The sequence below is a fragment of the Haemorhous mexicanus genome, chromosome 3 (genome assembly GCF_027477595.1).
Source record: "Haemorhous mexicanus isolate bHaeMex1 chromosome 3, bHaeMex1.pri, whole genome shotgun sequence".
NCBI classification, from domain to species: Eukaryota; Metazoa; Chordata; class Aves; order Passeriformes; family Fringillidae; genus Haemorhous; species Haemorhous mexicanus.
In genome coordinates this window covers 64598989-64622898 of record NC_082343.1, presented here as the reverse complement: position 1 = coordinate 64622898, position 23910 = coordinate 64598989, and the positions used below count along the sequence as shown (strand labels likewise).

Sequence of the window (23910 nt, the reverse complement as noted above, 5' to 3'; positions counted from 1 at the left end):
TTTTTCTTCTCCTCTCGACAGCACAATACATGACAATTTTTTGAGCTAATGGCAATTCCTGTTGTAGTATATGTGTATTCCATGCACTCTGAAGGTAATCTTTAAATTCTTGCTTCACTTCAGTGGCCACTCTTTTTACTCTATCATGTTCACATATTACAATGATATTATGCCTTGGCTTCTGTCACAAAAAGTGTAATTTAAGTCAGCAGCAATCAGTTCACCTCATCTGAAACATAACCTGTCTGCTACTTTGTTTTTTCTCTTTGAATTTTCTTTGCTAAAGTCAGTCATCAGGGTTATTGGGGCAAGCCAGGTGGCAGGCAGGCATCCTGCTGGCTATCACCCACTATTTATTAATTAAAACATATAATTAACTGTGTTTGTTTTTTGACCTGAGATATACATGTGACCAGTTTTCTAACTGGCTTTAATGTAAACAAATATACATACATATCCCTTCTTTTAGTATATTCATGGGGTATGTAGGCAGTACCAGGCAAGAAGTGGGTATTTGTCATTTACATTGGCCTAATGACCACTTCCACCTCTGCTTTAGGAGAGTTGAGGATTACTGACAATCTGAAACATCAGCAAGAGATTAAGTTTTTTGCTTCAGGTGTGGATATCTCAAATTGTGATCACCCATTTCCTCTGCAGCCGTGGCCAGGAAACTGGTAGAAAGTTGTATAGCTAAGCAGACCATTCCATAGCACATCATTTTGTGTTTCAGAGCTGACATAACCCATGGGAAATTAATGAAGAGGCAGGAAAACACTGTTGCATATCACACTTCTAGAGCTTTCTTTCTGACTGACGCAGAAGTCAACAGGGAAAAAACGTGGTCCCTGTGGGAGATGAGGCTAAAAGATGTTGCTACCATTCATGGAAAGAACAAAGCAAAGAAAAAGCAACCATCACTGTCAGGCCTTCTTGTGGTCAACTCCTCCGATCCACTGTCCCTGACAAATGTAATTAGAAAGTTGGGAGTTGGGTAATAAGTATCCATCTATTAATCTTTGAGGTCCTTATTGGTGGATATTGCTATCACATGTTATGCTAATTATGCCAGTATTTAGAAAAGTAAAATCCTAGGTAATATAATTAAAATTTACGTTCTCCTTTCTTCTCTGTTTGTAACACATTTGCATAAAATATGTATTTTTAAGGCAGAGGACAGGCATATTTCAGAATACTGTCTAGTTTTGCAAAAGTTTCTGATAGAAGGGGGTCTTTTTGGCAGGTCTGGATTAGCTGATTGGAGCACAGGTGCTGGAAGATCATCCTGGTTTATATGTAGTCATTGCAAGCATGATATCTCAAGAGAATAATAACACTCTGTTCCTTCTGAAATTTGGGGGAGGAAATAAGACTGGCATTAAACGAGTGTATTAGATCCGAGAGCAAAACACAGATTAAGTACAAATCTAAAAAAATTATGAGACAAGTTACATGAAAACAGATGAAGGGGGTATTTGAAGTTTTTTTTTTTTTTTTTTGTGTAATTTATTAATCTTTATGGTTTTCATTGAAAACACCTAAAATAAACATTTTCCTCTTACATAATTTAACAAAGTAATGGACAGTTACATCAATGTGATCCTTCATCAAATTACTTCAAAAGCAGTGAAACTGATACACTTTTAGCTGATGGCATGTGAAATGCACGAGGAGTATCTCTGAAGGTAAGTGACTGCTGAGCTGTGATTTATAAGCTTCAGTATGAATGACATGCATTTTATGAATGCAATCAAAGCAGTCACAACAGACAGATGGTGTCTGGCCTGTGGAAGTCAACTGACTTCAGACAGGTTTTTAGAGCCGGATATGCAGAGGGCTGATACACAGAATGTCCTGAAAAATGAAACTGAAGCTTAGATTATAAACCTTAAAATCAGCAAATAGTCACAGTTTCAAGTATAATTTACAATGTTTTGCCCTTCCTGTTTTTTAGTATTCTGGGCCTGAAACACAGATAGAAATAGAACTAAATTTAAAAAAAACAAAAGTAATGAAAATAATTGATTCTAGAGAATTCTCTCCTTTCTTCATGAAAATAAAAGGTGAATGCTGGAGTTTTGACTAGTATTTATTACTGCAATTAAATTATTGTCATTACATCAATAGCGACAGCCACAAGGCAAAAGTTTCTTGTTAAAATTGCCATTTCCCCCTTCTTTTTCCAGCAAGAGGTTTTCTTAAGTTCCACAGAGGAGAAGAAAACATACAATTTGCTCCTTTGTATTATCTCTTTTCCTGTTTCTCTACAAAAGTATTCAACCACACCTGAATTATTCAACAGAAAGAACATACAAATGTAACAGGAGAGTCAGTCTGTATAGCCCAATCGCTATGATCAAGCCTATCAACTACATTGTAGAAGAGTTTACATTTGCTGAATTGTTATGTTCTGTTTTAGAGATATGTTTTCATCACCAAACAAGACATCAAAAGATTTTAGGCTTTGACATCCATATCCAGGATATGTTTCAAGGTCTTTAATCAACCACTGAAACTGGATTACCACCAGAAAGTATTTAACAGTGTCTACCTGACTAGAGAAGACACCAAGAGACCTCTGGCTTAGCAAGAATTTATAAAATGTGATTATTAATTTCAACATATAACACTCTTTAAATGGAATTCTTCAGCATTTTTGGAGAGAAGATTGACTTTAAAATTATGATTTTAGGAAGAGCTGATGAAAAATTTGACTGAAGATGTCAAAAACCAGAAACAAAACAGTTAAACGAATAGTTATGAAGTACAGACTGGGAGAACAAATTTAACAAGTTGAGATGTGCTTAAAAAAGTTTTGGGACAGAAGGGAAACATGGCTTTTTAATTTCATTTCCAAATATTACCCTTATTTCAAGTTACAGTGCACCAGAGCAGTGGATAAAATTAGTCTTTAAATTCACCTCTTTCCTTACAGGAAGAGAGAGCTAAATGTTTACTGGTTTGTGGTTCAGCAGTGATGGCCCCAAACTTGGCCTCTTTTTAGCCACTGAAAAAGAGTGGAAGTGTTTTCAAGATGTATGGAAGTGTTTTCAAGAAACCCACACGATCTGGAAACAAAAGTGACAAAACAATGTCACTGAAATTGCTTGCGTTAAAAAAAAAAACAAATGAAAAGGAACATGAAAAGACTGTTTTTCTGAAGAAGTCAGACCTGGATGGTACTGTTTTAATTGCTGAAATGTCCTTGCTCTAATCATCGGTCCCAGATGATGCCTTTAGTTCTAAAACACAGCTCAGCATTGCTGGAAAACTGGGAAGATGTTGTGCTGCAGCTGAAGTTCACAAAATGAACTAATGTGTGTTTAAAAACTGCAATTTCTAAAAAGTGGAGAAATATGACATTCTCGAAACATTATTGGAAAACAAGGCAACTGCTTGTAGAAAATGGATTCAAAACTCCTGCAGCTTTTGAATAGGTAAAATATGAAAATCTGCCTATAAGGCATGGAATAGCCTTTTTTATAAAGCTGCACGAGCATGAAAATCTTATCAATTTCAATAATACTTTCAAAGAATTAATTTAAAATACATTTTTCATTATTCTTTTACTTATTTAAATATTTCATAATATTATGACTGAACATTATGGATTCTATCAGAAAGACAGAAAACAGTCATGTTCAAAATTAGACATATAATGAGACTGCAGTTTTCTGATTCACTTTAATCTAATCATTAATTCCTGTGTTAATACAGACCAAATAATTGAAACAGTTGTGATTTTAAAAATAATTTATTTAGTTAATTTATAAAATTATTTTTGTCCATTGAAATGCATAGTGTACAGAACTACAATTTTTCCTTTTTCTACAATATTTGTGTATTAAAATTAAGCTACTAAAATCATATTTACATAAATATTTATTGATAAATAGCCTAAATTGTAAATTCAAGGAGAAATCTGAAATAAAGAATTTCATGTTTGTTCAGTAAATCATAACCCATAATTTACATACATTTATTACATGGACATTTGACTTCTGTTATCAACTGCTTGAAGTAACCATTTTAATTTTTTCAAAACCTAAGAAGTAAGGAAATCTCGTAAATATGTAGATTTGAGCCAGCACTTTAAATTACTATTTTCTGTCACTAAAAACAAAACCAAAAACCCCCTAGTCCACTAGAAATATAAAACCATCAGAACCAACAAGACTCTAACAGTATTACACTTAATAATAGATTTTATTATTCAGTCATTCTCTACATAGCAAGCACACGACTAAAAGATACAGTTACTAGTCTTGAGTCTCAGTATCTGTTGTTTTATGCAGGTCACTGCACAGTTTCAAATTTGTGTGGTGTATTTTAATAGTTTTAGACCTAAGGGAGAGGCACCTTTGCAATTCTTACAGTTTTTAAAATGTTTGCCCATACCAGTCTCCCACCAACAGTGCGAGATACTAAGGCCTAGTTCTCAGCCCACGTAAGGTCCAGTGGAACTCCTGATCTATCCCAGCTGTAGATTTGCATCTGTTGACATGCTGAGTTATTGTTGATCTCGATGCAAGTTTCTGTGTGTATATTATGAGCATTAGAGTATATGACCCTATCTAGCTCCTGAATCAGAGCCGTTCAGTTAACTGAAAAAAACCCCAAATGTTTACTTGCAGCAGTGCTGCTGAGCCATTAACTGTGACTATTATTAAACTGTACTGTACAGAAAAGTTCTGCGTGTTAGAGTGCTTATTCTTTCACAGAAAAAAATGTTAAGACCCCGACTTTAAGATCAACATTGCTGTTGACGATTAATGGCAAGTGACAGTCAAAACTGAAAGAACAAAGCATCATTTTCAAATATCTGACAGAGTATGAAGAACTGGCAAATCTTAAATTCTCTCCTGCTGTCAGATATCATACTTCTATCCGGACTACATTTTGTGCATATTGTAAAATTAACTAAAATACTAAATCACACAGACTTAAGAACATACTCAACAAAACCTATTCATATCTAGGTGCTGGTATTAAGACGATATATTTATCTTATCAACATTTAAATTTGCAACCATCCCATAGGCCAAAGAAAACAAAAAACCCTAATAAATATGTTGAAAAACCCCATACCTCAGTATGAAATCCTGACCCCTTCTCCAACTAAGTACACACCGTCCAAATACACTGAGAATGCCAAGCTACAGGGGCCCCTCTGTGGGGAAACCCGTATTTCAGTCAGCAGCATCCGTCAGCTACAGCAGGAGCTCAGGGACAGATGCTGGAGGAAGGATGACACGTTAAAGTGGTGGCCGATTTCAGAACCACTGTGTGTTTCTGTGTACAAATAAGTCAACGCCATACGTGTACTAAAGCAGGATTTTGTCCAGATTTACGTGCAGAACACAACTATCACTAGGCTCATTTCGGTGTAAGATAATGGTGCTAATTAGGGTCTCGGTCCTGCAGTCCTGCCCCACGTCCCAGCAGGGTCACATAGTCTAAGTGGGGCAAAAGCGTGTTGTACAACTCCCTCGGCTGTCAAGGAAATGCCAGCACACTTGGGCTATGATCGCCAACTTAAAACCCACAGCCGAGGCTTGCCGAGACAGCGCCGTGCCGGTGCCGATGCCTCCGCGCCGTGCCGCGTTCCCCGCGCTTCGGGAAATTCCCTCATGCGGCAGCGCCGCTCGAGGGCTCGGGAACGGCGCCCGGGGAACTGCCCGCGCCGCTTCCCGACCTCGTCACTAGAAAGGCCTGGGTGGAGGTGTGGGTAACTGGCTACAGCCAGGCCTAAAGCCAGCTCTCGGTACACTCACAAGGGAAGCGGACCGACACGGAGGGGCTCGCGAGGGGAACAGCCGTGGCGGTGTCCACCGGGACCCGCCCGTCCCTCGAGCACCTGCTCGGGGAGCGCCTTTCCGCGCTCGTGCGCCACCTGGGCGGCGGGGCCGGGCTCGGCGGGGCCGGTGGGACGCTCTCCCCGCAGCCTCTGGGCGGCTCGGGAAGCGTGGCTGCAGCCCCCCACAGCACGGATGCCGAGGAAGCTCCGGGACCGGGAGCGGCGCGAGGGGCGGGGCGGGGGGGGGCGCGGGGGCGGTGCCGAGCGCGGCCGTTGGGAAGTTGCGTCACGGCGGGCGCGCGCGGCTGCGCGAGGGCGGCGGATTCGAACGGCGAAGGGAGCGAGGGCGGCGGGAGGAGGGAGGAGAGGAAGCAAAGCGGGAGCAGGATGAAGAGCACGGCGCCCCGCAGTACTTTGCGGAAAATTATAAAGAAGCACAAGCCGCAGTTACGCCTGGCGGCGAACGCCGACCTGCTGGTGAGGAAGGAGAGGGGCGGGGAAGAGGCGAGGCGAGGCTGCCCCGGGGAGTCCGGGGGAGCTCCTGCTTTTGGCCATGGCGGCGGACCCTGCTGCGCCGCTGGCCCGGGGGCAGCCGACCCGAAGCTGGGACGCTTGCTCCCTAAATGTTGCGGCCTGTGCGCCCTGGAGCAGTTTGTGTGTGACGGGATGTCCGGTTACTACCAATGGTGCTTCCGCAGGGACGCCCGGGCAGAGGGGAGGCAAAGCTTGGAGGGACAGACGACTGGTCTGTGAGAAAATACGGATGAGCAGAGATTGCCGCTCCCGCTCTGCTGGTGGCTGCTGTATTGTAGCTCTTTGACAGCGATCTTGTCCCCAGTGATTCAAGGGACAGGCTGATGCATGGCTTTTGTGTCACTCCTTGTACACACTGATGTGCGTAGAGTTTGGTGTAGACACAGCGAGGAGTAGCAATTTGGATTATCTGGCTGCTAGATGCAGGTGTTTGTGTAGATCAGTTCGGGTGTACGGGTAGCCAGCTGAGCTGTGATCAATGAGTTGCTAAGCTGCTATGGCATCTTAAGTGCTCATATGTTTTTAGAAGGCCATCTAGGTTGACTCTGCCCTAAACTGAAATGACAAGTCTTGTTAGTAATCCAGTAAGGTGTTGGGGTCCTGATCATGGTTTAAAAACGCCTGCCAAAAAGGTGTGGATGAAAGAGCCAGGTTTGCAAGAACAGGCCAATAAAGCTGAATTGTTTCTGACCTCCTCTAAGGGGTTTGTGGCACAGGTAGGGTTTATCTCACCAAGAAATTATTTGTCTACAGGAAGGAAACCTGACCTCAAGAGAGCTTGTAGTAGTTGCCGTATTGAAAAAAAATGCATAGAAAAGATACTCTTTGAAAGAACTTAGTCGACTTAACTTGCTGGACTGTGATATCCTTTTGTTTACAAATGCATGTGGCTCTCCGAGCATTAAAGCATTAACACTAGTATGCTGTATGGGCCCTGACTTGAACTGAAAGTCCACATTTTGTGTGCGTATAAAAGTTGTGTCTTGCAGCATCTTGAAGGCTGGTGTCTGGATATATGAAGCTAAATGTAAACATATAAAATTAAAATAAATAATATGAGATTAAAATGAATGAAAATGGCAATTACTTCAGAGTATTTAGATTTGAATGCAAACATTAAATATTTTTCTAATGAAGTGGAGTTAATAAAAATATGATCTCTTCCTGATGTTTTTGCTGCCTTTGGATTTTTTTATGGACTAAGGATCTGGCCCCTTGCTACTCATGCTCAGACTTACTCAGAGCTTACTCAGTGGAATGCAGTAGTCAACTAATCAAATGCACACGATCACACTTTTTTATTTAATGCTTGATAACAGTTGGCCTGTGTTTCCATGGTAATGAAAATTTGGCTTCAAAGTAGAGTGGTTGTCTGAAAAGGGATAAGTGGGGCATCCCTCCAAATCTTGGCCTTTGGTTCTCATCTCTTCCTGGTCCTGGCACTAAAGTTCTCTGAGCTGCAAAGACAGTTAGTGAATTGAATTCACTGAAGCTTATAAACAACAGTGAACAGGATCCAGCTTAAAATACGGCTGTGCAAATGTTCATTGCAACACAAAGGATGAGATCAGAATAAATTTTAATAATGTGATGTAAACTTAGATTAGCTCTTCTGGTGATGTCAAATTACACAGCCTTTTATGTTACAAGGCTTGGCTTTTTTATTTTACCTTTAAACAAGGATGTCCAGGTGTGGTGGTTGTCCATGATGTTCTTCAACCACACTTGTGTCTAACAGCTCTTTAGATCTTTATTTCCATGGCTAATTAATCAACACAGTTGAAATTGTGCCTCTTTTAGGAAAAAGAAAAAAAAAGGAATGGTGAGTTTATTGTGTAGTAAGACAAGTAACAGATTTTGAGAGTATGTTTTCTGGTGCCTGTGTTATTCTCTGCAAACCCTGTAAGAGTGATTAGGTTGCATACATTAGAAATTTATATAGTAGCTGTCTTAATAAGATGGAGCCATATACATTTTGAGCAGAGAGCTTATTTCTTTTCAAGGGAAGTATGAGAAGTGTGCTAGTTCAGTTTCTGGGCTGTCTTCCAGAATGATCCATGCTTTATGTCTGAACCTATTGCAGTATATGCCCATTTCAGTAAAGTGGTCTGCCTGCCTTAGGAGAAAATAAGATTAGGTTTTTTTTTTCCCAACTGTCAGTGATTATTAACTCTATAAACCAATGTCTTCTTACATGATTGTAACAAGTTTGAAAGGCATAAGAATTCAGATAACTTTGTTAAATACTTGGATGAGGCTTCTTCATCGCTTTAGATCAAGTCCCTTCTTGAAATCTGAAGCTTTGTCAGAACCCATTTCCTTAGTGTTCACATCTATCTCTTTGCACAGTGTAGCTATCAAATTTCATTAGCCTTTCTCAGGAAGATGTTTGTGTTTGGTTTTGTTTGGGTTTTTTTTAAGGAATATGATAATATCTTCAGGTGAAGAGATGCAAATAGAGTTTTAGGTTTTTTTTCAAGGCTCTTTTTGAAAATAAGAGGTAACAATTTTAGTACCGAAGTTCAGATATTTCCCTAATGGTCAGAGAAGAAAATATGCAAGCATTGTTCTAGCTTGCAATTATAGAAGAAAAGCAGGATCTCAGCTGCTTCTTTTATGCTAGAACAGCACATGTGTTTCCATTGCAGGAAAAGCTTAAAGTATTGCACTGAATGACCTCTTTTTAATTTGTTATTACCATAGAATAATTAATAAGTGTGCCATGAAGCCGAAATATCTGTCTTAAGAATTGTTTTGAAGTTACGGCATAAAACAAAATTACAGTGGTTGTCCCTGCTATTCCTCAGTTCTGTTGAACAGGTGTGTGGAAGTTGCTGTGTAAACAGTGCTGTGAATTTTTTTACATATGTTCTTAAAATTTTGCATTCTTTCTTTTCTGGAAAATAAACATTCAGTTTTGTAAGGTGATTTTCATGACTAGTTAGTTCAAGACAGTCTTTAAATTTTATGCAGAAGGACAAAAATTTAATATGCAGTAAAGCAATATCCTTAAACAAATTATGGTATTGCTTAGTTAGTTGCCAGTTACTGTCGTAGTCATGGTATTCAGTCATTCTGCCTTTCACTAGCCCTTCTCAATTGCCTTGAATAAACTGTAATATTGATTAACCTGTGTGCTCTGTTGTGGAATGTTCCTATTTTAGTTATGTGACTGTTTAGATCTATTGGAGTGCAGGGGAAACTTTGCCACATGCAGCAATTTGCTTTGAAAACAGGAAAATAAAGGTATAGTGATTCTGAGAGAAGATGCAATTTTAAAAGGCAATTTTAAAATTAATATTTTTGCCTTTAGATATCTCAGAAGAAGGACATGCAAGTATGAAAGCTTTTGTTTCATCTCTCACTTCTCCTTCAGGTTGTTTCCAGAAATCTAATCTCCATGTTGATAAGTTTAATTATGAGAATTCTAATGTTGAACATTATTTTAGTACCACTGCTTGATTCTGCTGAAGATAATTTCTGTGTGAATAACTAAAAACTGATTCTAAAACGGCTTTTATATTTTGTGAAATCTGCAAGCACATCTGCTTTTTGTGTAGTAGATGCTTCCAAATGATGTCAAATATTATGTAAATTTATCTGTTGCTTCATTTAGTTCAGGATATTTAAAAAAACTACCTAAACTGTGTGTCATATGAACAAAGTTCTTGTGACAGGAACATGTAACAGATTCTTTGTGCTGCAAACCCACTGCCAAAATATTTCTTTTAATCTCTTAATTTGTAACTTTTCATATTACATTTTTCCAGGCTTTACAGATAAGGTACGGCATAATAAATGCATCACCTTATTCATACAAATAAAATTTTCATCTATTTCAGTAATATTTTTCCTAGCTCTTGATTGAAAAAGTCTATTTGTACACTTTATGTAGCAGAGGTAATGTTGTTTGAAAGCTTAATTTACAAAAGGTGCAATTATCAATTTTTCACGTTGGATTATTTAAATAGTTCACATAATGCCGCTTTAATGCTAGGGGTTTGTGTTACAGGCCCCTGATTAATTCCTATACGAATGTGCTATTGGCTGGCAGTTTAAGTCCAGGCTAGAGCAGTTCCTTCTTTGCCTGCTGCAATTTTTCCCTGCTTCTGTATTAGCAGAACAGCATTCCATACAGAAAGGAATACTGCCCAACCAGTTCTTTTAATGTAAAAAAAGCAAAGTGTTGAGCTGGGAAAAAAATGGATGCAACCTCCTGACACTGGAGAATTCAAAATTCTGGAGAAATTAATGTCAATGTCGCTTTACACTGGAAAGGGGCAGAAGTCCTTGAACTTGTCTGTAGTCCATTTGGTGATAAGGCAGGAATGAATTTGCTGTTCATAAAAGTCTGGCGGTTGTAGTCACTGAAAACTAACTATATTTAGTAGTAAGCAAAAGTTTCCTTATTCTCTGATATTTGTGTTTACATTTTATTATTAAAAACTGCTAAAAAATCAGATTTATTCCTCTTAAATCAGTTGTGCTTTGCGTGATCATTTCTAAAGCACTTTTATGATTTAAGTATACTAAATTCAAACTCTGTTTACAAGAGTCTTGCCTGAAGGAAATGTCTTAGAAATTTACTGAGGCTTGAACTGAGTGATAAACTTTTTTTTCTGAGAACACCTTTCAGGAATTTGGAAGCAGTATAATATGCAAATTTTCTGTTGCAAACAATGAATCTTTAAAAAAGCAAACTGAGTTTAAACAGCTTGAATAATTTTTTTCTTCTTCTCTTTTTCAAAGGTTCATTTGAATTTCTTATTGTTTCTCCATCGGCTAGCAGAAGAAGCCAGGACAAATGCCTTTGAGAACAAAAGTAAAATAATAAAACCTGAGCATACCATATCTGCAGCAAAGGTATTAACACACTTCTAATATTTTTCATTTTTGTATAATGTATTATGGCAGTGTATACAAAAGCTTTCTGTGTTAAACTTGATCTTTGATTTATAATCCAAAACCTAGAGACACTTAATATTCTTTGTCCATCATTGGCATAATTTACTGTCACAAGAAAACAATTAACTCTCCTTGCGCTATTAAATATAACCCAATTTTTCTTGATTATTCCCTGTTTAAAGTCATAATTTCAATATATGGGTAAGTCTACAAAATGGTCTACCAGCAAGCCTTCATGGCCTGAAAGGCAGTCCAAAGCTGGAGAATCCTTATTTCAGCTGATACTACATCAAGGAAGCATGCTGTCTTAACTTCAGTGATATAAGGGAAGCTTTATGGAACAGGTGAGAAATAATTCAGAGAGGTTCAAATACCTTTCTTACATTTTCAGTTCTTACCTGCTTAGTCTGAAATAAGTTCATAGTGGATTCTGGCAGCATTGTGTGGATACAGGAACAGACACTTTGTGTGATGTATTTGGCAAAGAAAGAACTATAACTGTGGATTGTTATATGAGTAGTTCAGCGTAACAGAAGTTGCTCTATGAATATCTGTGAAGAATGAATTCACTGCATTGCAGAGCATGGTGAGTTTTCTTTACATGCAAAAGAAGGGAGAAGGGAAAGTGTTACGCAGCTTTGTCTCCTAGAAGGAATTAGTGTCAAAATATGACTGAAATCCTTTTTTTGTCCTGTAGCTCATTTCACTCCCTAGGATATGTCTGCTTTACCTTGTTGTCATGAAGGAATTCAGTCTCTTTATCTCTTTAACCTCCTTCTCCTGCTGAGAAAATTGGGAGGACAAAACTTGATGTTACCTGATATTTTGGTCCTGTGGCTTCTGTTTGTCTTCACTATTTTTTTTCTCTTCTGCTGAAAGGTTTAGTTTTATACTTTTCTATTACTATAGTGACAGAAACATATACAGGATATGTAGGGTAGCCAAGTGAATGTTGCAGTTGGAGTCTTAGACATTTATGGTTTCTTTTTAACTGCAATCTTAACACTTTTTGAATATTTTTGTGCTCCATTTATTTTTTTAAGGTGGGAAGAAAGGAAAAACTGCCTGTATTTTAATAATTTTAACACTTAAATAGTCCCACTTGGGCTTTGAAATTCATTTTTCAATTTAAGCTCCAAACCAAAAAATGTCCTTCCAGAGGTCTGTGTGCTCTTGATACAGAAAAAAGTGAGGCATTGCAAACAAAAATTGAGCATAAGAGCTGTAATATTGCAAACCTTATTTTTTCTTTTTGTCTAGCCCTAACAGGGTAAGAACTTCAAGGAATCTAATGATGGCTTGAGAGTACTATTGCCATTTCGGAGCATTAATTTTCAAAATAAGCCCTTTATTTTATAGAATTCTTGCTTATGAATGTTCTTGCTCAAAAAAACCCCTCAAATTTGAAATCTTTGTGTACTTTTGCTTTATTTCTAGTACTTTCCCTTGAGTATTACCCTTTGCAACACAGCTCTTGGAAACAGATTGGCTAGATGAAACTTTGGTCTCTGTCTGCTGCCTGAATTGTATTGATAAATATACTTTTTTTTTTTTTTTCTTTGCAGGTGATTTTAAAGAAAAGCAGAGGCTAGAAAACAAGCCACTGGAATTTTAAAACACATTTTTCAATGTTTTCTGACTAATTTGAGTTATACTGTAAGCCTGCTTCAGCATTTGTGGAACTATGTAGTTTGTTGGCATCTTTCTCCTGACCATCTTGCTGTTTCTTTAAAAAAATTTAAAAAAAGATCTTAGAATGTATATTTTTATACACTTCATGCATAATTTTATTATATGTGTGTCACTTGTTACTTAAGACTTTGATGTACTTTATTTCAAAATGATGGAGGAATGCTTGTACCATAGATAGCCTTTGGGTACGATGTGGCATTTATAATTAAAAGTGTGGAATTTCTTAAGGAGAACAGTTGTTAAAAAAATTAAATAACAGCACAGGTTTCACTAAATCTAGTATAGATTGTGCAGTTCAGAGCTGATTTATTAGCTAAACAAAATTATGGCTTTCAAAACCATCACGGTAGAAACAAGTGTATTAAATACCTTGTCTTCAGTTTTTTTATAAATGTCTTGATAATTTTAAAATTACTTTGAAAAGTAGGTTGAAACTTCTGTGTTCTGGGGAAAGAATACGTAGTGGGTGTTTTAAATCATGGTTTGAACTGTTAAGCTGACCTGTTTGATGTGGTACATGAGGCAACTTGGTGGTCTGTAATTGAGTTGGTGTGGACAGATACACAGGTTATGGAAAAAGAAAGATCTGGCACAGCTGATGATGTTTTCAAAGTTAGATCTTGTAAAAATAACAAAGATAAGTTGGCATGAGTGCCAAGCTATTTCCTTCTCTCTTTTGTGTGTCATGCTAACTTGTCAAAAGTCTGGAAATGTACATTATATAAAACTGTCATCTTAAATTAAGGTCATATTCTGTTCCTATTCTGATATTTGTAATAAATTACTGAACACTTTGCTTAATAAATATATTAATAAAGTTATAGATTAAATTTATGGTTTGTGCTGATAATGCAGTTTTGTGGAATTTATGGTAGCTGATCCTTGATATGCACAGTGAGCTGTTCCTAAAATAAAGAATCTTTTTAGGTATTGAGTAGTCTAATCTTGTTTGACACCTTACCGAGTATATTCTAGAAACTCAGCAAAAAAATTACTTTTTAGAAATATTTTTTTAGTCTAAAGAAACTGTAGCACTGCCACTACTTATGATTTCATATAATGTCCATGTTCTTTTTAAAATGCTGTATAACCTTTGAAAAGTCATTCTCTTCCAGTATGCAGAGAGGAAGGAAGCATTACTCACGTGCTTGACTTGACTCACAGAGCTTAATGCATTCGGCTTCTGGTAAGGGTAGACTAGGTTATTTATTCTGCATTTTCTTCACTTATTTGGAATCCACAAAGAAGGCCAAGACCATACACATGTAGAGGATGGTATGTGAATGTTTTGGAATAGCTGGAGCAGGCAGGTATTAAGAAGACCTGGGTAGTTTGGCAGGAATTCAGGTTTCTCTCCTAAACTTCAAATAAATACCTACTGAAAATTAATGGCGCCAATGATGTGGGCTTAAGCTTTGAGAAACATAAAATGCTATTGTGGTTTTCTGGTATCTTCTTTAATCTTATCACCATAAGGTTAATTGTATTTCTGTTTGGCAGCTCTTCTGTTGTCATTCATGTATATACCTAGGGTCTCTATGCAGTATTCCTTGCTGGATTTTTGAAATTAAAACTTAAAGCAGTATTGTCTAAAGACCCACGAACACTCACAATTAATATAAACTTGGAGGCTATAGTGATAGTTTATTCCTGTGTCATGTCGCTGTTTAATAACAAAGTGTCAAAGCAGGTAGTTCTATAATTATTTTTTTTTTTTTAACTAGATCTGTAGTAGAAGACCTAATGAAGTTATGTTGAGTTCCTGTGTTGATTCTTTGCCATTAGGAGGAAAAAGGCAAGGATTTTTGAGGGAAGAGTCATAGTGATGCTCAACTGTTTTCATGAAACCTTGCGAAATTTATAGTTCTGAAACAACTGACTCAATATTGAATTTCCTCTGGTTTTAAGCATAAGATTCAAGAGGTTTTTGGAAAGAGAGGTGCTCTGTCAATACAATTAAAACTCCTTCAGAAGGCAGGATGGATGTCCTAAAAAATTAGAAGCACACTCAGAGATTAATTTTTTCTATTCTTTCTGCTTTGCAGCTTTTCCCATATTCTGTTTTACATCCTACCCTGCTCTTTCACTCTGACCATCAATGAAAAGGGGTAAAGCTTGGTAAAAGTTCTTCTTGTAGCCCTTATCTTGGTTTTCAGCTTTTGGTGTGGCTAGTGTTAGACCCTTGGGCCAGGGTAGTGTCATAACTGATTAAACTGCAAAAGAAGAAGGAAATTGTTTATTGATCAGCAGATGACTGTGATGAAAGAGAGTGTGCTGCTGCTATTTTTGCTTCACTTATAGAGTGACTGGTGAGAATGCATCTGCTGTTTGCCAACCTGAGTTTTCTGGTGGGGAGTATGCCCTGTTCCAGCTCACACAGCATGCATTCATGCATACTGCGCTTTGATTTTGTAGAGCATGTAAGTTTAATATTTTATGAGTGGTATAAATCACCTGATTATTATATTTAAAACTTGTAAAAAGTGTGAGTATTAAGAATGGTGTGTCAGTGAAGTTTACATCTATGGACCTAACTCCTAATGTTGTCAACATGAATAAATGGACTTGTATACTTTGAGGGTTCAGGACTCAATAATCACTGTTCTATTTGAATGTAAAGTTGTATCTGTTATTTTGAATCAGAAAATCAACACACGTGCTAGAGAAGACATTCACGCCTTGGAGTTTCATTGTGGTTTTATGTGGAGAGTGAGTTACTGCTGAAAAAGAATCTAAAGTTTCATAATAAAAATAGTATTTTCTGATTATAGTCATACAGTAAAGGAAAAATAAATCCCGAAATATGTATGCTGTAATAGAAAAATTCTTTTTCTAGCCATAAGGTGGGGATAGAGCAAAAATTCTCTTTTTTCCCTGTGGTAACTTTCCATTAGAGCAAGTATTCTGATTATTCCTACTAAAAAGTATGCTTTAGATTGTGAAACTTTCTGATATTTTTTGAAGACTACCAAGCCTACACTGCTTACATATGTAGGGCAATTAATGTTTAAAAGAAAAATATACCATTCACATCCAAAACAGGATGTTCTCCTGATCTGTGCTGAAAGGGTGAAAGATATGAAGGATCTTGAAGATTTTTTTCTTTATTTAAAGCTTAATCTTTCAGAATCATGTAGTTTTCTTAATTAGAGGTCTACAGTTTTTCATACAACATAGCCTCGGTTTTAAAAATGGGTGTATCCTATGTGCAGTGTTATGAAGGAAATGCTTGTACAAGACATTACTTATTTAGCAGCCTTAACCATGAAACATACAGCTTGTACTGCCTGACTTGCTGACTCAGCATTTCATTAGTCTTTATCAGTTAAGAGCAACTAAGGGCATATAAATCATAAATGCATAGAGTTCTGAGCTGACTTATTACCATGTGTTTAGAAGGTGTGACTTGCATTTCAAATAAAAATGCTCATTACATTAAATCAAAATCCTTTTTTCCACAGCTGTGAGGTATGCGCCAAATTCAAGTTCATTAGAATGTTTAAAAGCAATGTCTGTAGTTGTTTACAGTTCTGTATGTGTATTTGATACTATGTATATGTATTGGCGTATTATCTATGTATAGATTCCTTCATATATTTTAACAGTACTTTAATGGTAATGTAGCTGCTGTGATATGATAAAAGAGGGTAGTAGAACAAATTTCTTACATATTTGACTAGCTTCAGTTGTAGGCTGAGAAGATGTTGACAGCATTTCTGTTGTGCCAAATACAGAATTGCAACTTTTCAAAGAACCTAAAGAGTCTTCCCACCTGAGAGTTTGTGGTTCTGCAGACATAATCAGTTGGAATTCATTCATTTACTGTTTGGTGAACAATGTTGGGGGTTTGTCAGTTACTTTGCAATCCACATTCATCAGATTTACATGGGCTTTGATACATAATAGTCTCCTGTGGGCTGGGTTATTAATGTTATCCTGACCAAACTGCTGAAAGATCTTTTCAGGTCATTTGATACCAGTAAGATCAGGTTTCTTACTGAGAAGGTCACTTTCCTGGGGGAAGTATTTCAGGGCATGGAGAACATGGTGGAGTGTGGAAAAACACCTAAACACCCCTAAAGTAATTTCTTTTTTAAAAAACTCCAAGTGTAGAACCTTACTACCTGATAATAACGTGACTGCAGCAGTTAAATAAAATTAAGAACACTTCCTCCATCAGTGGTTTGCTCAATCTTCTGGCACTAGGTCAAGCTCTACAGAAAGACTCCTATTTTGTTTCCTAAGCATGTAGAAAACACGCAAAGGTTGGCAATAGCACAGATCCTGGATCAAAATTTTTAAAGGGCAAATACTTCAAAATAAATGCAGTCAGGGATAAAGTTGGATTAACTGGAGTTTCCAGTCCGCTATATTGCGTTGAAATTGGTGTAATTGTATTGGTGCTGACCTCTAAAATTGACAGCCTAATGTGAATTGTTTTCATTTCTTCAACTTCAGTAGGTAAGTGCACACAGAGATTATATTATATAACAAGTAATTTTTAATAAATTGCTGCAAGTTTTATAAATAAACCAGATAAAGGAAAACATTTAAGTAAGAGGTAAGCTAGTTTTAAAAATTCTATTCTAGTACAAGCAAGCCTCTAGCTATAGCTGTTGAAGCTGTTTTTCACATAGTAAAAGCTTAAGTTACCAGTGATGGTGGGTTACATTTAAATGTTTAAATTCTTTAGCTGGTTTTTGCTCTTCAGAGAAAATGATGTATGCTTCCAAAATTGGTCAGCTGTTTAAATATTACTGATTCCTGAAGATTGGCTAGAATTAAAAGTGAGGTAAAAGACAGTAATTAAAAAAACACCCCAACCAAACAATAACAGCAAAAAAAACCCCAGGAAGCAGTCAAGAAAGGGGAAGGGATAAGCTCATGACATAGTTAAGGTTGGCCAGATAATTTCTTCTGTTTCTTAGTTTCATAATTTGTGTTTCATGCTGAAGTTTAACTGTGGGCTCACACATTTTCCAGATTTAAAAGGTTGGGTCTCGGTGATGGAGGACAGTAGCTTTCATGTAGTTAGATTTCATGTAACAATATTCTAAAACTTTCTCCAATGAAGAGATGGGATATCTTACTAAATTGCTGCCAGAATTCCACACAGTAATTAATTTTGATGATACTTTACCTATAGTCTATTTTGGAAATTTTTCCCACAAATTCATATGGCATAAACCTTGAAAATTCAGATCAGAAGTGGACAAAAAATCATCTTCCTTTGTCTTTTGTTTTCCTTGTTACCCTTTCCATTTCTGGATAAGACTGGAGAGCCATAGTGAAGGTTTATTTTAGGGCAGTGACAACATTTAAAAGTCCAACATTTAAAAGTACTGCCAAAAGGATGGATTAACTTTCAATCCTTTTTGAAGGCACATTAGTATTCACAAAATGAATGACGTTGTGGCTAAGGTTGGAAGGGACCACAGTGGGTCATTGCTCCAACCTCCCTGCTCAAGCAGGGTCATCTTGGAGCATATGGCAGAGGATTGTGTCTGAAGGTTCTTGAATGTGTCCAGTGGGGGAGACTCCACAACCTCTGGGCAACCAGTTCCTGTACTCTGTCACCTGCAATGACCTGCAGAGATATTTCTGTATATCTGTAGCATGAACACAAACATTGTGAGACTGTGAAAGTAGATCTATGGTTTAATGGTAGTTCTTGTTGACTGCAATTTTTGAAGTTAAGCCTCAACAAAATAGGCAGTAGCTTACTGGCTTGAGAAGCTGTTAATTTTACTGTAACTTTCTACCTGTGAACACCAAGAAATTTTGTTGTTATTGTTCATGCCACTGTACCTTCTGTTGAACTTTTCTTATTTGCCAAACATCTAGCTGGCAGTGCAGCTATAGCCAAGAGTTGGAGGAATATGCAATATTAAAAACACAAGTGCAAGCACAGCAGTTTTACTTTGGTATGTTATTTTCATGAACCTAGCATCTTTTGCAAGGTTTTCCTGGAAATAAAAAGAAAACACCTTTCCAAATCATTTTTACTTGGGTAGAATGGATGCTTAATTACACTAAACTTCTCCAAACCAAATGCTCCTGTATTTAACTGAATTGTACCTTGGATATTTCTACTAGTCTGTTTTTTTCTTCTTGCTTGCCCACTTACGCTCAAAAGAGAGGATGGGATATGCTGCATACTCCTTTCTTCTAAGGAAGACTCTTAAAATGGCTCTCTTAGTTTTCCCTGAAGTTCCTGGTGAAGCAAGAAGCCATACATCTCTAGATCAATGTCTTAAAAATTACCAAGAAGGTATTATTTTGTGTCTACTACCTGTAGTATAAAACATTTGTTCTGAAGTGTGAAGTCTGGCTCTGTACATACTGAATATTATGCACATAAATTTTAAATCTCTTTATAAAGCTTGGTATTTTTCAGTTCAGAAATTCTAGATCTTTTCTAGTATGTAAGACCCAGATGGAGCTCAGACTTGAGGCTCTTATTCTCTGAAGAACCCATCAATGTAAAATATCAGGCTACTCTCTTGTTAAGAATGGAGATGATTTTTCATAGGTTATTTTACATTTTTGTCCATTTGGTTTTGTTTTATTTTGTTTTGGGGGTTTTTGTTTGTTTTCTTTGGGTTTTTTTTTTGGTTTTGTTTTTTTTTTTTTTTCCTAACTACATGGGCTGCTGGATTAAAAGTTTTTTTGCTAAATATTTGATATCGTATTTCTTCATTCGAGCATGAAAATTCAATTATGCCTCACCTCCCAGAGGAATCCTCCAGTTTCCGTAACATTCCTAATATTCTTAATTTTGAAGACTAAGCAGAGTTTCTTCCCAGTATTTTCTGTTGCTCTTTTTCCAACCCCTAAGTTCAATGCTAAAGAGGAGGAGAGGAGAGGATGGTTGTGATGCTGCAGAGCATTTATACTTCAGCATAAGCAAGAATGCCAACAAGTAGCAGGCTTTAAACTGAGAAAAGTGTATGGGAAGGAAATGCTCTAGCTTACTTTATCTTCCTTGCCAAACTTACCTGATCCTCTGGGAAGACAATACACAAGATGAACCTTTGTTAGCAATGCTGTTGCCTTTGCTTAAAACTTATATAAATATTCCACCCTCCTTCAAATAAAGCTTTTTTTTGCCCTCCTTATTAGCAGTAAAAGAAGAAAGCATCAGATCCAATGTAAACATAAAAAATTTATTATATAGTGTGCTCATTATTGATATAAAACCTGTTTGTTTAACATTTTAAATATTCTTTTTCTCTGAGGAATACATGTTCTTTTGAGAAAACTTCTAAAAAATTAGAAGCTGGATGTTTAAAGCTGTACAAAAAACCTATACCAAAACTGGGACTTCATAAATTGTACTAATACCTTTGTTAAATAACAATGTAAAGTTATGGCACAAAGGAGCAAACTACTACTAACCATAAAGAAACACATTTGAAATATCAGTTTTTTCATGTTTTCTCTTGCAAATTCCATGTAAAATTTCATGATGATGTCTGTTAAAAAGATTATCTGTAGTATTTTTAAAGCTTAGTAAGTTTAACTCTTGACTGCATCCCTCTTGAAATGTGGACCATGTTTGAGACATAATTTGTGTAACAAAATATCTTTATTTCTGAGTTAATTTAATTTTTACATGCTTGTCTTACAGAGGAAGTCTACTTTTAATAAAAGTCATGTGTTTAGAGCCATAATTTTTGCATTCAGCATAAATTATTTTTATGTTGTTACTGTTTGATGTGAAGTCTACATTTTCTATGAGTAAACTTAGCAGTTACAGTATGGATTTCATCTTCCTCTATCAGTGCCACCACATTACCAGTCAGTGTATTGAAAATGCCTCTTTAGAAGTTAATATAACTTGAGCAAAGCTATGAGTGTAGTTTCAATACAAGATGCACTATCTTTTTTTACCTAGGCTTCATATATTACCCTTGTAAACTCAAAGAAAAAGACATTTTCCTCTGTTCTTGTAGTTTCCTACTTAAATGGAGCCTGTCACCACATGAAACACTTTCCTGACCTTTAGCATTGTCAGAACATGAAACAGAGGAGGAGGATATCCTATGGTGTATAGTACATTAAGGGGATTACCTCATCAGCATGAAAAGTCCGTAACTAATCTACACCAGAGACGTGTAAGCTCTTGGAGCAGGACATTCTTGAGAATATAAAGAAACACATCAAAATATTTTCTCTGAGACTTGTTCAGCATGTAAGTGGAGCAGCTGGCATGCGAATGAATTGCAGTGTCAAATTTGTTCTCTGTTTACAGTGTTTTCTATTCATATATCTACCCAGACCCCAAATTTCCAGGCTGAGGCAGGATTGATAAAAGATAAAAGTCTGCTTCTTTTGGAAAATTGAATTCTGGGCATGGTTGTTGCCGGTATTTTCCTTCTAGTAAGAATCAGTGTTCTCCCTATCTTGTCAACATTGCAGGAGGTAACTGATTTAAGAGGGAAGCATTTTTTTTTAATTCAAATTTCCTAAACTGCTTTGAAACTGTACCTTTACACTAGTTTAATGTATTATTTCTCCAGTTTTGCTGAGCTTGTATGGAGCCAGTGGAGAAAGGAATCATGATGATTCAAACTCTAGCACTAGGTAAATAAGATGCTGTTCTGCCCATCCACAACATGCAGCCCTGTAACTGCTGCTGTGATGGATTTGCTGTAACTTACAGCATGTGTACTATCTTAATATATGCTTTCCTGTGTAATATCTTTTTTTCCCCCCAACACAATGGTTGGTGATAAATTTGAAAAATTGACCAAAGTCTGTAAATACAGTTTTCTAGCAAGAGAAAGAGCTCATGTAAATGAGTCAGCCTAAAGTTTGATTAGCCATGCTTGAATCTTGCAAATAATGTGGTTTCTAAATGTTTGGGTTTGGGAACCCTGTTGCAAATTTTTGCATGAATCCTTCTTTGAAAGTATTCCTTAGTATTAAGAGAAAAAAGAACCGAACATTCAATCTATGGAAACTTGCTAAAAATTGTTTCAATTATTCTTATTAGGTTACAATAGTCTACTATTGAAACATGCTAGAATTGTTGGCTCATCTACATTGCAATATATTCCTTGAGTTTCGGAAGAGCAAGACAACAGAAAGCATCCTGAACAACTAAAAAGTAGTTTTTATCCTGTTTTTATATTTTTCAGTGTCAGGTTATCTTTTTTGGTTTATCTGCTAAGGAATTAGATTTTGTTACCTGATAACCCTTGTGCACTGATTGACCAAATTTTGCATTTACTCTGAAATTCTCATCATTAACCATCTCTTTCAATTATATTTATTTTCAACAGCAAGTGTATCTTATTTGAAAAATTTCTTCAGCAGTACTCTAAAATATTTTTGAGCAAATAACTAACAACTTTTTTTCCTTTATCATGATCTGTTGATGTATAATTCAGTTTCCTCAAGTATATTCATCATTCAGAATTGTTTGTGGAATATTCTGTTGAATATTCTAGGGGACCCTTCTGAAGCAGGAGGATTGGACCTCCAGTTTTCCCTTCCAACCCTACCCATTCAGTGATTTTGTGATTCTTACTAAGTCTTAGTTTATAGCTCACTGAGCAGCTGTCTGTTTTCACTGATTGCCATTTGAAAGGCAAAAGTCTGTGATCAGCCCGTTAGTTTGCATGCTGTGTTTCTTCATCCCAATTGAAGACATGTAATAATTCTTAGCTGGAAGCTTGCAGAAGACAGATGTAAACATGCCTTTCAGTAAACACTTTATGACGTGCCTAAACAGCTTAAATCTATATTTCTGATCATAAACTTAATTTCATTAACTTTGGAAAAGCTGAGTTAAAATATCTGTCTCCTTTAAAATCTCAATTAATACTTGTGGAAAATATTTCACAGTAGTTGATTGGTTTTAGCTGCAGAAAGGTATAAGAGTAGTAAATAATAGAGCCTTGTTGAAGTCCAAGTACTCTCTTTTTTTTTGTTGTTGAAGTGGAATAATGTATTTGTACAGAATATAAGTAGTAGATGAGAGATTTGATTAAAAACATTGGGAAAACCCCTTCCCCTTACAAAAAATCCAGGAAGAACAGATATAGCTTCCAACAGAAGCAATTCTAAGAACTGAAGCTTTTTGATCTGTTTGAAAACCAACTACTAAGATTTTGAAGACAATAACTTTGCATTGCTATGTTCTCAGTTATAATTTAGAGAGACAATTAATTTGCTCTGCTTACCTGCTATCTGCTCTGCAGTAGGATCCAAATCTCAGTTCAACAAAGGTAATAACAGAAGTTTTTAACACTTAAGAGATCAGCATTAAAAGAAAATGCAGAATTGTGTATCTTGTTTCCAGTAATAAGAGTCATTCTTGTCGCTATATTATTACAAGAAGCTGCCTTCAGGCATTGGGTTTTCTTAGTGGTTCAGCTGGGTGGGCACTGCAGTTGCTAAAGGAACATTATCAGTTGGGTGAGGCACAGAACATTTAAGGTGAAGCTTTTGAAATTTCCATAATTTTGCATTTTAGGATTTTAAACTTTTTTTTAAAAATTTGTTAGTAATTTTTCTTTTTTTGGTGTCTTTCTGTAGATACATTCTGGGCCAAATTTTACCCATTTGGTTTGGTGTAAAATCAAAGTTGTACAGTGACCTATATTGCTGAGAAAGGGAGCAAGGTTTTTGCCCCAGTACTTTTGAGTGCTTTGTCTTGCTCTGAAGCAGTTTCCAGACTGTGCTTAATTTGTCTGTGATATTCAATGTTAACTAAGGGACAGCATCTGCAGTGCTGCTAAATAGAGGGTTTTGAATGCTCAGTTTCCACACTAGCAGATATTTTTGGCAAGTATGTACCTTTACCCCAAAGTTGTTGCTATTGTGGGATTGTTTTAATCATACACTGAAACTCATTTTCTTAAATGCACTTTTAATTCTTTCTTTGTTTGTTTTTATTGTTTGCATAAGAACACCACATGCTAATTCACCACATGATGTGTACTCACAGTCCAAATATCACAAAGTCAGTTCCA

The 23910-nt window shown here is 36.6% G+C and overlaps 1 protein-coding gene across 1 annotated transcript; it reads left to right on the top strand.

The window, feature by feature from the left end:
- The first annotated feature begins 6091 nt into the window (after window positions 1–6091).
- CENPW (centromere protein W) lies at window positions 6092–13858 on the top strand. The gene is made up of 3 exons (XM_059842164.1): window positions 6092–6274; window positions 11081–11194; window positions 12802–13858. The coding sequence occupies exons 1-3, from the start codon at window positions 6185–6187 to the stop codon at window positions 12826–12828; spliced, it is 231 nt and encodes a 76-aa protein (XP_059698147.1). The 5' UTR covers window positions 6092–6184; the 3' UTR covers window positions 12829–13858.
- The last annotated feature ends 10052 nt before the right edge of the window (window positions 13859–23910 follow it).

Excerpts from the sequence above, each read along its gene's own strand:
- CENPW (XM_059842164.1), top strand. The coding sequence starts at position 6,185 with ATGAAGAGCACGGCGCCCCGCAGTACTTTGCGGAAAATTATAAAGAAG. Across the intron at positions 6,275-11,080 it reads CGGCGAACGCCGACCTGCTG|GTTCATTTGAATTTCTTATT; the intron begins GTGAGGAAGGAG and ends TCTTTTTCAAAG. Across the intron at positions 11,195-12,801 it reads ATACCATATCTGCAGCAAAG|GTGATTTTAAAGAAAAGCAG; the intron begins GTATTAACACAC and ends TTTTCTTTGCAG.